This window comes from Trachurus trachurus (assembly GCF_905171665.1).
Source record: "Trachurus trachurus genome assembly, chromosome: 19".
NCBI lineage: Eukaryota > Metazoa > Chordata > Actinopteri > Carangiformes > Carangidae > Trachurus > Trachurus trachurus.
Window position 1 is genome coordinate 23,936,753 of NC_139913.1, and position 16,275 is coordinate 23,953,027.

The following is a 16,275-nucleotide window of genomic DNA, read 5'->3' on the forward strand; positions in this document are numbered from 1 at the left end:
TTTTCTTTAACCCGCTGTCCTCTTGTGCTGCCCTTCAGACCTCCTCTTTCTCTTTTCCCCCTCGCATCGAACATTTCTCTACTACTGTTCCTCCTTCATCTGTTTATCTGTTTCTCTGGCTGTCTTCGTCTCCTCACAGCCCCATTCCTCTTATGTCTCTTTCGCTCTCTCCCACCAGGTCATCCATTACTACCGTCTATATTGAAGTTTTACCCCCAAACAACCAGAGTCCTCCTCACTTCCCCCTGCAACAATACAGCCTGGAGATCAGTGAAGCTATGAGGACTGGAGCTACACTGCTCAATTTGCAGGTACACTCATTCACAAATATTTATCTGTCACTTTTAGCTAATATCAACTGTTATCCACTCAATAAATCCAACTATTCCAGCAATTAATCTTACTTTTTGTCTATAACAACTACTTATGAATTGCCTCTATCTAATTATTTGAAGTGTTTACTCATTCCTTTAGCCAACAGCTTCCACTTCTCTGCTCCCTTGCTAACATTATTCGCATCAATTGCAAACTCAAGAGTTAAAGCTGACTCAACATGTGGAAATGTATTTTATGTAAATCAAACTGTAATTTCTATTTTTCAAATTAATGGAGCCACTCCACAATCTCTTCACGTAGCCCCTGGCAACTGCAGAGGCTACTTCCTGCAATACAAGAATCCCTGCTTAGGGAACAGTGGTGTGTGGCATGTAAAGAGAATAAGCGTGTGTGTATATGTCTCCGTTTACATCTCTAGGCAGTGGATCGGGAGAGGGACCCCATCGCTTACAAAATCCACAGTGGAGACCCCCATGGACATTTTGCACTGCAGCAGGAGTGAGTGCACACACGCTAAACTCTCACTTATAATTGTTTGATGAAATCCTCTGAGCTTGTTGACGTTAATATTTTCAGAAAATCCTATGATATCCTTCTCCTTATGTGCGCTGTGTAAGTGTACGCTTACTGTACAAGCATGGCAATATACCAGTATGTAGTTATAGTGTGTGTGTGTGTGTATGTGTGTGTGTGTGTGTTTGTGTGTGTGGGCGCAGTTGAAAGCAGTCTAAATTATGTCGTTCAGGGCTCAAGCTCCGCCAAGGGCCTCACATAAACACACCAATACTCTCTCCTGCATTCACAAACGCTCACACATACACATACACATACACATACACATACACACACACATACACATACACATACACATACACATACACATACACACACACATACACATACACATACACATACACATACACATACACATACACATACACATACACATACACATACAGACTCTGAGGGCTTGTTTTATTTATTCATTTATTACTTATTAGAAGGGGAAAGATCGTATCTGCATTTCTGGAGGGAGAAGGAGAGAGAGTAACAAAGGGAAGTATGGCGCAAGACTGCGAGAGAAGGGGGTGAATCATGAGGAAGGGGGAGAGAGAGAGAGAATAAAGGGTAGAGGAAGAGATAAGAGAGCAAGGCATGGCAGAAGAGAAGATGAGAGACGAAGTGTTAGACAGCTGGGAAGGAAACAATGAGAAAGACTGACAGATAAATGAGGATTTAAGGAGAAGTACTAACTAAAAGAGTTCAGCTGCACAGAAATTCACAATGGAAAAGATTAAAATGAATTGAAGAGCTTTAATTTCTGCACTCCAGGAATATCTGATGGATTCTGTCAGACATTGTGAAATATTCCAATACATGTGCCAAAAATCCCTCAGTGCCTCAGCTGTGTTTTCTCCTTTACGACACAATAAGTTCTTCCTCTTTTTTTCCGTAGCACAAATGCAACACACCATGCAGCTCATATTGGGCACAGAATAGAGCGATCTCTCATTCCCCCTATCTCTAATAGGGGAGAAAAGATTCTGATTAGTTTTATAGAGAAATAAAAGTAGCATCAGTGCGGGATGCTGGCGGGATCGATGAGCTTTTTGAGCAGTTTGTATCGTTTGAAAAAGGTATCTCTGGGCGCGTTGTGAAACAATGGGATTTGCTGTAGGCCCACCCCACATGTCGCAGCAGATGTTCGCTTTGTGAGCAGTAGGTGTGTGAAGAGGGAAAAAAAACATGTCTGGCGTAGCTGAGGAGATAAGACTGTGTATGTGTGCATGCGTGTTCACATTCATTGCTTTTCCCAACTCAGCCATAAATATACATGAACTGTTTTTTTTTCTTCATGGTTTATTTAAAAAAATAAAACAGCTTCTCATCTCTTCCTCTGTAGACCAATTAACATATGCACATGCACACAGCCTGCATGTACACACACACACAGCTGATATTTGGATAAAAATGTTCAATTCACATGGTTTCTAATCCATGAAAGGAGCTTAAATTAAAAACACTTCAATCATTATGTAAATCTTCACTTGGAAAAACAAAAAGCGTAATCTATCAAGGCTAACATCAAAGATTTCTTCTGGTTGTGATTGGTCAGGAGCCTCAGACAGGCTAGCCAGAGTCTCTTGATCTTCTGGAGAACACATTTACTAGTGCTGTAATCATTTGCCCTTATATCTGACTTTTATCTCTTCCTTCTTTTGTTTTGGGTGGTTTTTGATTATTGAACTGTATGCAATGAATAACTCACAAAAGTGGAAATATATGACTCGTGAACCATATTAATAATTCACACCCTGTGATTTATGAGGCATTGATTCAATGAGGTGGCTACTGGTTCTGTATCCTTCAAACCAGAATACCACAATTCTTTGTCTGCTACTGCCACATTTTATCTCCCAGTAATATATTGATGTTGGCCACTGAAACAAAATCTAGTCTGTATTTAATTTATAATGAATCTGGATGTAATCAGTATTTGGATAAATACTCTTATGTCTTATGTATGTATGTATACTCTTATCTGTGTTGCACAGACATAGTGGTTTTTTAATGGCACATCACTCTCTGGGCCGTTATACTGTAGCAAGAGCACATTCCTTTATTTCATTGTGGTTGAGGTGCTGAGTATCAGAAACCATCTGCATCACCAGTACCAATTAAAACCACTGTGGGTGTTAAGGCTTCATGCATTGGTTATCAGCAGTTCCAAATGTGTCTGTAAATTGGTGTATATTAAAAAGGAGAGACAGGAAACAAGACAAGTTTAGTTAACTAGTTCCCATGTTACCAGAGTTGGCACCGGACCGTCTGACAAGCAGCTGCAGGTATCAGTCTGAACATGATCTACACGGTTCACAATCAACCTCTCGGACGATGGCACCACTGTTGTTTGGTTTTTGTTTTGTTTTTTTCTATTTTACTCCACTTTCTCTGCACTGATATATTTCCAAGCCCATGCCTTGAGGGTTAACTGTGTTTTTTCTCTCCAGTTCAGGGTATTTGGTTCTGGACAAGCCTCTGGACAGGGAGTCTGTGGATTATTATACCCTGGTGGTCACAGCCTCAGACGGACAGCCAGATGGGGTAAGAAACTCAGATGTACCACACAGATATATTAAGTGGTTGTCTTTACTTGAGTTGCTTCACATTCCCAGTGGAATCAATCTGAGTGGCTGCAGGGAGGGAATCCAAATCCCTCAGCTGTGGTATTAATGTAAAAAGACAGATGTAAAAGCATGAATCTTTAGAAACACTCATTATTCAGTGTTAGTTATTATCTTAATAACCTCAATCGATTTACAACGCTGAACTTTAGACCAATATAAATACTTAAGTAATTAGATGGATATGAAAAATAAAAGGGGGCTCCAGGCCTGGCAGCTTTAAAAAATGGATGAGTGGAAAAAGAACATGTTGCTACCTGGGAAAATAATATTTGGCACAAGCGAGGGTTTGCATGGCCTTCAGGTTTGTGTTTAAAACTCTTAACAGTCAGATGTACGGGAGAAGACCTTGTAGCATGAGAGTGCAAACGAACACAACACAGTCATTAACTATACAGAATACATACTAAGTAGGACTCAGCATTTATCCACTGACTCCCCCTTTAACTGGCAGCTGATGCTACAGTATCTGCTGTTACCGCGCTTCAGCATGTTGATGTTATTAGATCACACTGTGTCTCAGAGGACACAGCTGGGGTTGCATCAACACTAAGATGGCTACATCTGAAAACCTTCTTTTCTGTCAGTCCTGGCCACTTCTTATCCGTGCTTATCTAGCAGTTTTTGTTTTGGGGGGGGGGGGCGGTTTACATTCATGAAGCAGATCTTCAGGCCGCTCTCCCAAGTGGATAAATCCCAAAAAAGGAAAGAAAGAAAAAAACATCCATCTTGTTTTGTTTGGGGAAGGAAAGTGAACTGTTTCTGTGTCTGAATCACTCCTTTTCCAGATGTTGAGTGCTGATGTTGATCACCACTGTTGTTGTTGTTGTTGTTGTTGTTGTTGTTGTTGTTGTTGTTGTTGTTGTTGTTGTTGTTGTTGTTGTTTTCCAGCTGTCGGAAGAACCACAAATCTCACAAACGGGCGATGACTTGCTCCTTTTATGTCTGATGTTTTGGTCCTTAGACCCTTTTTCAGGGAAGATTCTCCTTCAGCAGAGTTTATGAACCACTCTCCAGTTTGAAAACTTTTGAAGTGCGAGTTTTTTTAGAAGAAGATATATAAACATTTTGGCATTTTTACTATGAATGAATCATTTGAATGACCTCAAAATGCTGCTATGAATGCTGGTCATTTTCATTTGTAAGAGAAAAATCTCATTTGGTTTGTGTTTACAGCTTTATAAGGAGTGTGTGCCCTCCATCCCTTCCTCACCTACCTTAACTGATCACAGGTCACCGGAGTGATTTCTCTCTCGCTCTCTGTTTGTGTTCTTCTCCTTTTTTAAAAGTCAAATCTTTAGTAGCGCTCACATGAAAGTCAAATGAAGATATTGGATAGAGTGAATCCCCTCACACTCCTCTCTCTCCCCTCTTTCCTTCTTCTCCACTCCTCTGCCTTTCATCTTCCATCTCCTCTGTTCTCCTCTTCTCTGGCCCCCGTTGTCCGTCTGTTGGACTAACATTAAAAGAAGTTGGTCTTCTCCTCTTCATCCTCCTCCTCGTCACTGACCCCCTCTTCCCTCCCATGTCAATTAAAACAAAAGTTAAAGTTTATGCACCCTCTGAGGACAGAAAATGCTGATTTGAATGCTCTGACCTTCTCTCACACACACACACACACATGCACACTTGCACATAGTATGGAGGGAGAGAACAAGTGGGAGGAGGAGACTGGAGCGAGGAAGAGGGAGTGGGCTGAGCTGCGAGAGCTATTCAGGAGGCTCTTATTACCTTCATAATTGTACTGTGTGTCCATAGATAGTCTTATAAAGCAGTCTTGACACATACACTCTCGCACACATACAGTGTACTTAGTCAATTGCTCTCTGGACCTTGACAATTAGTGTATTATCTTTGTGCCCCAAAGGTCTTTAAGTCAGAAAATGGCTAAAAGTAGTTTGGACATTTGTCTGCTTGACACTCCATTATATTTTGAACGGGAAGAAAAAAAAGAGTGGAGGATTGCGGAGGGAGAGAGAGGGAGGGATTGCGTGAGCTGCACAGGGAGACAGAAGGGAAGACGAGGAAAGAAAGAAATAGAATAAGGAGAGGAGAAGATTGGGGTATAGTTTCCTTATACGGGCCCATTAATCAGCATCACTCGAAAGGCCTTGGGTTGTCTTCATATGCGTGCACACACACGCACACACACACCCGTCTGTGTCCCCTATTATTGAATGTCCCGTTGTGAGAGTGTCAGACTACAAAGTGCCTAATTGGCTATTTGGCCAGTGAATCCATCATACTGCCACAGATTGAGGACCCTACAAGCTGGTGCAGTAAAGCAGCTCCACTGTGAGGGCACGGTGCATCATGGGATGCAGCTTAAACTTTTCTAACAGGGTATTGTGCTGCTGTCATGGGAACGGTACTGCACTGTATCACAGTATGGGAAGTTAATAAAGTGTGAATCAGCACATATAGCTACACAAATGAATGGGATGTTTATTTATTTTGTAGGTTTTGATGGACTATGTTGGAATCAGAGTAATAGTAAGAGGTGTAAGGTTGTATTGAGCGTGCTAGACATGTATTGTTAGACGTTACCAGTCAGCTGGTGGCCAATCAGGTGAGGAATGAGCAAGCCATTATGCATGAATGAAACAGCTGATGTCAGTCAGCTGTGGCCTTAGTGCTCTCCCTCCACCAATGCTACGCTCCATCTTTGGACTGCTGCTAAGAAATTTACAGCGGCAGGATGATGTGTGTTATACTCAAATGAATCTACAGTGCCCAACATTCACCGTGTTGAAGGGTCAAGACCAGGAACCAATCGCAACAGTGTAGCTCACAGCAGAAGTCAGGAATAAATTGTACCAAGTTCAGTGTCAGTAAAGTTGTAACTGTGCAGGCGGGGGAAACACACCCTGAGTGTGTGAGTCTTTAAACAGCCGATGGTTTCCCTTCCACACCCGGTGGTTGCTATAAGTAACTGTCATGACAGATCTCAGTTACAGAGAGATTACCTCAAAAAAGACACTCAAATAACGCCAACATCACATTTTACTGGAACTCACTACACTCTTAGAAATAAAAGTGCTAAGTAGAACCATATAAGGTTCTTCGGCTTGTCCTCATAGGATACATTTTTGGCTCCTGGTAGAACCTTTTATAAAGGTTCTCTGGATCAAAATGGTTCTTACTGGAACTATTAGTGTTACCAAGAACCTTTGAAACCCTTGTTTTTCAGAAGCAAATGGTTCCAGGTAAAACCTCGGCCCTTCTAGAAGAACCCTTTAAAACCCTTATTTCTAAGAGTGTACATCAGGATTATCATGGACTACACTGGATTATATTCTCACCTCAGTCATAGTGATAATTTTCCAGGACACCCTGCTGTAAAACTGTGTCTCCAGCAGGTTGGGGGTTAAACTTTGGCAGCTGCCCGTGGCAACAGGAAGATAATAAACTTCATAGGTGTGCTGCTGTTTGAAGGTGATGTGCTCGGAGCCGCCTGATGCAAAACGCAACGTACTGTAGTGCATCTCTTTGGCTTTGTGTGTGTCTGAGTGTGTGTCTGCGTCAAAGTCGGCCTTATCGGAGCTCTCTCTGCTTTACATATATTGGCTTTCAGATAAACCATTTTGCCAACTGTGCGCTCTTAACCTCAAATTACTTGCATCACTGTGTGCCCTGCCAGCCTTCAATAGCCTGTTGTCCCCTCTATGATTGTAAATCTCTCACACGGCCACGCACACACATGCTCTGCTTTTTCTCTTTTCATACCACTGTTGTTGAATTTGTGAATCATGTGGCCCCCTCTCCCTATTTCCCTCTTCTTCCTCCTCCTCCTCCTCCCACTTCCCTTCTTTAAAAGTCAAATCTTCGATCACTCGCTCTCTTTCCTGCTCTCATGAAAGTCAAATTAAGAAATTGGTGACCTCCTACCATTTTCTCTCTCTCCTCCTCTGCACTTGACAACATTTTTTCAGGGCCTTTTGCAGTTGGTTATGAAACAGCGAATCTCATGCACTTAAGTTTGATGTATTCACCATTTCACAGATATTTGATTTTATAGTTACACGTCCCCAATCTATAACGCTAGGAAGTTTTTTTTTTTTTTTAAATAAACTGACACAATTTAAAGATGGATTCATCTGGTGCACTTTCAGTTTAAGATGTTTTATGATTGCAGAAGTAACACAAATCTGTGTTTCTGTGTGTGTGTGCAGACCTCCACCGCCATGGTGAACATTGTGGTGACAGATGTTAATGACAATGACCCGGTGTTCGATCCCTCACTGCCTGTGAACCTGACTGTCATCGAAGAGCAGGATAATGCCTATGTTGGAAAAGTCAAGGTATGAAGTTATGCACACACACAGACACACACGACCTCCACTCCCCTCCTCAGTCTCTACATGTTTAAGATAAATGATCACCTCAACACTGTGATGTATTGTTCATATAGTCTGTGTGAACATGTATGAGTGTGGCAGCGTGTCTCTATGAGGGTGCGTGTGTGTTTGTGTGCTAATGCGTTGATTATCCACACATGACTGTGCATTTGTTTTTGAGCTTTTTGTGCTTTTGCTGAGAGTAATCCATTTTTATAATGATGAGTCATGGACAAAAAAGGGCATATTGAGATTACAATTTGTCTCACTGTATCATAATTCCTGTCTGCACATCTGCACATTAAATGGCCCAACACAAGCGCCATGGAAGACAATATAGGATGGCAGGTTTTCTCTAGTGGTCCTCATCAACTGGTTCTACAGCTGTTTCAGTGTCAGTCTCGTCTCTGCCGCCTAGACCAGTGGTCGGCAACCTTTAGCATTAAAAGAGCCGTTTGGGCCCTTTCCCACCATATTAAAACCCACTTGGAGCCACAAAATTCCTTAATTTCCGTGGCATACAGCAGCCAACCATCAACCTGAATATGAAACAAAAATACATCACTTCAGGGTCCGATAAAGAAATATATTTTTTCTAAATAATAACTCATTAAATTATTTCTCTCACCTGGTTAATGTGATTTCTACCCCTGAACTTTACTGCACAGAGTATCCATATCAGGGTTGTAAGACGTCACTTTGATTTTCACGATTGCTATATAGCTGAGGTGCGAGCAATGTTTACTTTTGATGTACATTAGTTCATGGTGGAAAAAACCTACGTGACGCATATTTTGATGGACAAAATATTAAAACAAGTTTTATTTTAAAGGGATACGCCAACATTTTTTTCGTGTCTTGCCTCACTCCTGAGTCCATGACAAGCAGATAGACACCATCCTTTTGACTGTGCGTGCAGTAACAAGGGAGATAGAGCCGTATCACCCGTAATTAGCTTAGCTCAAACACTGGAAGTGTATGGGTAGTGTTAGCCTGCCTCCTACCCCAGCTGAAATCAGCAGTCAGAAGCTGATTTCATTTTAGCTCTAAACTCTGTAAATATATCACTTTATCCACATTTCAAACATTTTTAGGTGAGAAAGTAGCCGTTTAGATCAGCAGTGTGTCGTTAATTTGTCTAAATACCAGCTGTTTACAATTTTGTTCGGACGAATTCAACACTACTCAAGCTAGCCATTGTGACCAACACACTTCCGGTTTAGAGTTGCGGAAGAGTTTCTCTGATGACTTTAGGTGGAGGCAGGCTAACACTACCTATACACTTCCAGTGTTTGAGCTAAGCTAATTACGGGCGATACGGCTCTATCTCCCTTGTTACTGCACGCACAGTCGAAAGGATGGTGTCTATCTGCTTCTCATGAACTCGGGAGTGAGCCAAAGCACGGAAAAAAAAATGTTGGCATATCCCTTTAATGTCACAAGAGCACCTCAATCTTCACTTTTTTTTTCAAAAATGAGCTAGCCCTCTCTAAACCACGGAGCCGCAGCAGAAGGATGAAAGAGCTGCATGCAGCTCCTGGGCCACAGGTTGCTGACCTCTGGTCTAAACAGACGTTTCCTGCCTGAAGGACATTCACCCCCCCCACACACACACACACACACACACACAGACATACACACATACATACACATACACATACACATACCCATACACATACACACATACACATACACATACACATACACACACTGCTACTTCCACAGAGGATCAACGTAATTTTAGCTCTTATAATCTTTGGCAATGGGGACGAGAGATTTCCAACGTTAGTAATTAGGACTGTATGTTATTATACTCAGAGGACTGTGTTCAGGCAATTATGCACATTTTCTTAATTATTTGAAATGTTGCATTTTAACTTTAATTTGCAGCACAGAACTGTAGGTTATCAACCATAAATATGATTAAATATCATGTTTTGATGAGATTAAAAACGTTGTTGTTTTTTGAGGGGGGTGGGGGGTTAGGAGGTTACAATTACAAATCAAGTATTCCATCTCAGAAACACACTAAACAACATGTCAACAATGACCAAATCATTATTATTTACTAGCACACCCTTTTACTGTATAAGAGAACTTTTTTTTTTCCTGTGACTGAACTTTTAGCATTTGAAGTGAAATAATCGGCTTCTCACAAATTGCACAGCACATGCATAAGTCACATGATCTCTCCCAAGGACCATAGGGTACGTTTTCATCTGCATCAGCAGCTTCCTCTCCACTTATCCCAAAGAGTCCTGGACTTGTTCCAGACCTAATAACTGACTCATGTATTCCCCAGACAGGGGTCATGGGTAAATCTGACACTTTGATAGGCTCTGATCTTTAAAGATGCTCCCTCAGTTGCACGCTTGCTTGGATTTTCTCCAAGCTTAATTCATAGCCTTTATACACTGGTGTCAGGGGGTCTTTGATCAGCCTGACACCTTGCCAGCTTCTAAATGTTAATCATGCTTCTTTAGTCGAACACTAGAACTTCTCCTGAGATAAATATATGGCACTTACCTCCTTGTCTTGGATTTGAAAAAGTCTTTCTCTTAAAAGCTCCATACTTTTTTTTATTTGAACCATCGGGCTCAATTCCAGTCTCGTAAATCCAACTGTCTCTGAGACCTTTGAGCATCTTTAGGCTTCCACACCCCAAAAACTCACCTTAATCTTTAGACAGGGGCACTTGAAAATATTCCAATCCTGAACTTCCTCCCTTCAAGGACCCTTGGATATTTTCCAAACCAAAACAGACGGTGTGATCCCTCAGCGGACTGTGCAACGCACGACTCCGGGCCTCATTCCAAACCAGGGCCCGTACCTGTAGGCAGTAAACGGATTTCTGGAAGAATGAATGGGCCTGACCTTGGTTTGCTGATGCTGGTAAGGTAGAAAGAGAGGGGATGAAGTGAGACATGCTTGGGTGGCAGAGAGAAATGAGAGACACCAGGGAGAGGGGAAAAGAGGTGAAAGAGAGAAGGGAAGAAGGGAAGAAGGGAAGGGGGGAGATGGAGCTCAGGGAGTTCGGCTGCATTTCTAATCTGACTTTCATGAGCTGAAGACGTGGTCCCTTTTTAAAGAGGAGCAATGACCAGGTGGATTCAGAGAGAGCCTCTATGATCATCACATAATTATAGTCAGTCAAAAACAATTAAAGCAGAAGTAAGCGGAATGTTTGTGTTAATATAAGTCTTAAATAGTTATATCTTCCGACAGCAATCACTTCTATAGAGTGTTTGGTCTGAAACACGGGTCTGTCAGTCACTCTGCTCTGCTGTAAGCCGAGGAGAAAACTTTCCTTGTATCCTACAGCCTTTATCCAATGAGGAGAGAGAACGGCATAAAGGGGCGGTCCTCTCTGTGTGTGCAGCCAAGGGATGCGCGTGAATGTGGTGACGTAGGGATGAGGACCAATAGATCCATGACGAGGGCGGGGGCTGCTAACTCCATCGGCTGACAGGATGTTAGCCAAAACCACTGGATCGCTTACTTCTGCTTTAATGTAATGACTGATGATGATGATAGTGAGTAAATTAAACAGGGTCCGTGTACGTTTCGTTAGTTTGATTTTTCCTTTAAACCGAACTGTCAGAAAACAAAAGTCAGCTGGTAATTTGGTTTTCCGTTTCAAACCAAAATCCAAAAAACCACAATTCAGGCTGGTTTTTTCGTTTTTTGGTTTTTGGTTTTAAAACGAAAAAACGAGGAAACCAAAATCAAATTACGGTAAAATTTTGATTGTCTTTTTGTTTTTGATCTTAAACAACACATTAACGCCGATGACAGACCGGAAGTGTCGGAACTTCAAAATAAAAGCCCAGTGAATTGCGTTATAGCCACAGACTGTAGCTGAATGGCCTATAAAATCTTTTTTTTTCTTTGTAAATGTTGTGTTTTGAGCACATGGATACATTTTCACAGCTGTGCTTATTTTTACACATAGCGAAGCTGATCGTTAACTCATCTTTCTCATGTACTGTTCTCCTCGTCTCCGTTGCGCACGCTGTAGCGCTTCGCTTCCACTCAGTCAGATCATTTTCACAGCGGACTTCTGTGACGGCTCCACCAGAAGTAGCGCAGTTTATTGTGTTTCACCGGCGAGGAGCTGTCATTACGCGCGACCATTACGCACGGCGATTCCCCTCATCTAAGCTGCCAATAGAGTGCCCTGTGCCGGGAAGGGAGCCTGATGAAATCCCGGACTGTAGCCGAGGTCTGGGACTGGATCTCATGTGACTGAAAAGAGTAGAAAAGAACCATAAAGGGGCCGCTGCCACCTGCCAAATATGCCCGGGGTTGGAGATCTCAGGGTTGGGTTGAGTCTCTGAGAAGAGCTGGTCTATCACCCAGCCCCATGCAGCATTATTCCATAAGGTGGCGAACGTTACTGCAGCAGATCGTAATATAGCTATATTCCTCAAATAACAAAACAATCAGTCAGTATTCAATTAATAGCCGGGTCTCATATAATGGCGTTCAAGCCATAAAAAAAATAAATTAAAAACTATCTGCCGCCGCCTGGGACAAACTGAGGAGGAAATGTTCAGAAACTCTTAGTGGACTGTCTGTGAAGACTGACTGGAGTGAAGCTGACCTCATGTGAAAATGCTCTGACTGACCTGGGAGCGAAGCGCTGCAGCGTGCGCAACGGACAGACCGAGGCACGTGAGGAAGATGAACTAATGATGAGCTTGGCCGCTAATGTGTACAAAATAAACACAAAAAAAAGAAAAAAGAAGATTTAATAGGCTATTTATAGGTTACAGTACAGTCTATGGCTATAACTCAATTCACTGGGCTTTTATTTTGAAGTTCAGACACTTCCAGGCTGTCATCGGCGTTAATGCGGGAGTGAAGCTGACCTCACCCTCTCAGAGAGGGACAGCCCGGTTGGGACCGGAGACGGGCCGCAGAACACGTTGTGAAAATGATCTGACTGAATGGAAGCAAAGCGAAGCGCTGCAGCAGCGGAGAGAGACCCAGCGCAGCGAGGAGAACAGTACATGAGGAAGATGAACTAATTAACGATCAGCTTGTCACTCATGTGTAAAAAAATAAACACAGCTGTGAAAATGTATCCATGTGCTCAAAACACAACATTTACAAAGAAAAAAAAAGATTTTATAGGCCATTCATCTACAGTCTGTGGCTATAACGCAATTCACTGGGCTTTTATTTTGATGTTCCGACACTTCCGGTCTGTCATCGGCGTTAATGTGTTGTCTATGATCAAAAACAAAAAGACAATCAAAATTTTACCGTAATTTGATTTTGGTTTCCTCGTTTTTTCGTTTTAAAAACAAAAAAACAAAAAACAAAAAACCAGCCTGAATTGTGGTTTTTTGGTTTTTGGTTTGAAACGGAAAACCAAATTACCAGCTGACTTTCGTTTTCTGACAGTTCGATTTAAAGGAAAAATCAAACTAACGAAACGTACACGGACCAAACAGGAGTGGAAAGACAGTGTATTCTACTTTTGTGTATGAACGTCTCCCCACTTTAAACAGTAGAATGAAGTTTCTCTGATTTTCTAAAATGCCATAGGCTGTAAACTGTGCTCATCACAGCTGCGTTCGATAAAGATGAGACAGAGGTTTCTTCACCAGAGCGGCCATGCTGCTGGCTTCAGCCCATGTTTGAAGTTTTAGAAATAGAATAAAAGATTCCATTTGTTTTAAATGTTGCTGTGTTTACTGCTCGATCCAACTTCATCACTGCGTGACGTGTACGTCTGCTGTCTTATTTAAAGGGATAGTTCACCCAAAATTAAAATTTCACTCATTATCTACTCACCCTCATGTGGACTAAGGGCTGGGAGAAGTTTCAGAGTCCTCCGTGCCTTCTCGGAGTGCTGGGAGCTTCCGCTACAAACAAGCTTAAAATATAGACTTATTTAATTTTTTCGGAACAATTTCTCATGTTGGGGCTTCAATTCAAGAGGGACATTACAGACGAGCACTATGGAGGTATTTGGATGTTTTTTGGTGTGTCTTTTTGGACGAAGATAAGTGAGCTCCATTCTCAACCATCATATGGACATGCAGTGCTGCACGGAGCCCCGCTGTAACTCAGAGAAGCCACGGAGGACTCTGAAACTTCTCCCAGCCCTTAGTCCACATGAGGGTGAGTAGATACTGAGTAATTTGAATTTTGGGTGAACTATCCCTTTAAGAGAACATGTCCAGGTCCCCATTTTTATCCTAAGATTGGTCAAATGATTTTTGGCCATTTCTATAGACTTTGTAGCACATTATACTGAGCTTTTTATTCCACCAGCCCAGTGCTCCTGCAGGTCTCATGCTTTTAATTGTTTCACTGGATCTGTAATGCATTTTAGAACAATACAACAGTACATTGATATGAAAAAGTACATTCGAGTACTTTTAAATAATAAAAACGTGATTCTGTGAAGCTTCTACTCGTACTGCAGTAATATTCGACCCCAGAGAAATGTAATGGAGCTGAATGAAGTTACTAACACAGTCGTTGCTGGTGGCTCAGTATTTAAGGCTTTGTTTAAAGTGTCTTAAACTGTCTAAACTTCTGTCTTACTGTCCATAACGGCAGATGTAGTGGAGGGTTGATGGATTATTGAACTAAATATTGTTTTCCATGTGATGTTGTTTGTGCCAAACCTGAATAAACCCTGGATGAGACTGCAAAATAGGAGCTGCAAAAGTATAATAATTTTCCCTTGATGCCCATCTTTTGACATTCCTGCTGAACCAACAGGGCGTGCCGTGATGCGAAGCTCAAAAAGCCAAACATTTCATATGGAGCCTGCTGCCTCCCAGAGCTCGTCTCCATCATTTCATAGCAGGGTTAAGAAATGATGCGCTGCAGAGGATTGGAAGGCTTTTCTTCCTGTCCAACACCACACCAGATGATTCTGCTGATTTACACACTTCAACCACAGAGAGGGAATTGAATCAGTGAAATCACCTGCTGCAGTTGTTAGCTGGGACTCTGCTGTTCCCTCATGGTATGATTGTCGGTCACTCAAGCATGGTTGTTTACCCTTAACGTGTGCTGTCAGCTGCACAAAACTGGCTTCACCTCTAAGCTTTTATAAATTGTTTTGAATTAATTCATAAGAAAAATTTATTTCAAGGGAAAAAAAAAACTTCAGATCGGTAGGGTTAGATACGTATTGATTCCTCTTCATACTGTTTTATTCTCCTCATACTAATAGCAGGGCAAACCATGTTTTTATTTCCCCCAACAGAATTTCACCAGAATTAAAAATCTGTTCTGAGAGGAAACATCCAAAAAAGCCACAATAACGCCTTGAAGCACAATATCAATTCCTTTATATTAACACATCAGCTCTCTCTATATATTTTTTTCCAATATTTTAGCCCTTTGACAGCTATAAATGAAGAGACATATACAACTACAACCCCATCATCAGTCTTCACACATGCCTGATTCTGACTAGTTTACTCTTTTCCATCCTTCTTTGAGTAGAAATGTCTTTTTTCTCAAGACCCGACAAGGTAAAATGATCAAAGTTTACAAGGAGAAGGCATCAAAACATCAGTGGAGACTGGAGAGCCGTCCTGTTTATCAAATCACAACCTCTCACATTTCTCCTGTGATCTCATGCAGGGGGTCTGGCTCCAACCGGTAGACGGAACCACAGCTTAAAACTCTACCAACAAAAAATATAGCAGAACACATACTGATACTTTTTAAGTGCATATAGTTGATGTATGTGTGAAGTTCCACCAGATACTGAGGTGAACTTCAGGCAGAGCACAAACGTTACCTGATGGGGAAACAGAGTTTAAAAGAAATAATAACAGAGACCCAAATACACAAGCAATCTCACACACACACACACACACATATACACGGTGAGCGATTGCTTGTCTGTCCACGTAAGGAAAGGCTCCCACACTGTTATAACACCTGACTGTATGGTTTATTGGTGCAGCAAAATAAATGTTCTCAGAGACAGCTGAAAAAATCTCTGTAATTTAGTTTGAGTTGCAGGCACTTCTCTCCTTGTATCTAGGAATAAAATTAGAGGTGGAGGTAAGAGAGTGATAAAAAGAAAGATGGAAAAAAAGAGAGAAATTGGAAGAATAAAGGTAGGAGCACCCGTACATGAAAAGCACAGCTTGCAATTGTAGAGATCGAGTGTATTTCAGGCTTCAAACTACTTTTTTTTTTCCTTTTTTCTTTTTTGTCAATCTGTGTGTGTTAAAAAAGCTGCAAACATAAGACAGGCGAGACATTAATCCTATTGTGTTTTTGGCTTTTAACTGTCTGGCAACGTAATTATGCTGAGAACGATGAGAAAGACAGCCAGGGAAGGATGGAGGCAGACACACTCATGTGTGCACACATACACACAAACAACTTCTATAACACGTAACTCCAGGAACTGCACTCATCAATATGTT

The 16,275-nt window shown here is 41.7% G+C and overlaps 1 protein-coding gene across 1 annotated transcript in view; it reads left to right on the plus strand.

The window, feature by feature from the left end:
* Nucleotides 1-16,275, plus strand: part of LOC311002292 (protocadherin-15-like) — a gene marked incomplete at both ends in the record, with an annotated part of 162,954 nt that overhangs the window by 66,685 nt on the left and 79,994 nt on the right. Inside the window, 4 exons of the mRNA XM_083993613.1 lie at nucleotides 179-311; nucleotides 755-834; nucleotides 3,348-3,441; nucleotides 7,694-7,822. Of these exons, the coding sequence (XP_083849739.1) occupies nucleotides 179-311; nucleotides 755-834; nucleotides 3,348-3,441; nucleotides 7,694-7,822 (436 nt within the window). The remainder of the gene's footprint in view (nucleotides 1-178; nucleotides 312-754; nucleotides 835-3,347; nucleotides 3,442-7,693; nucleotides 7,823-16,275) is intronic.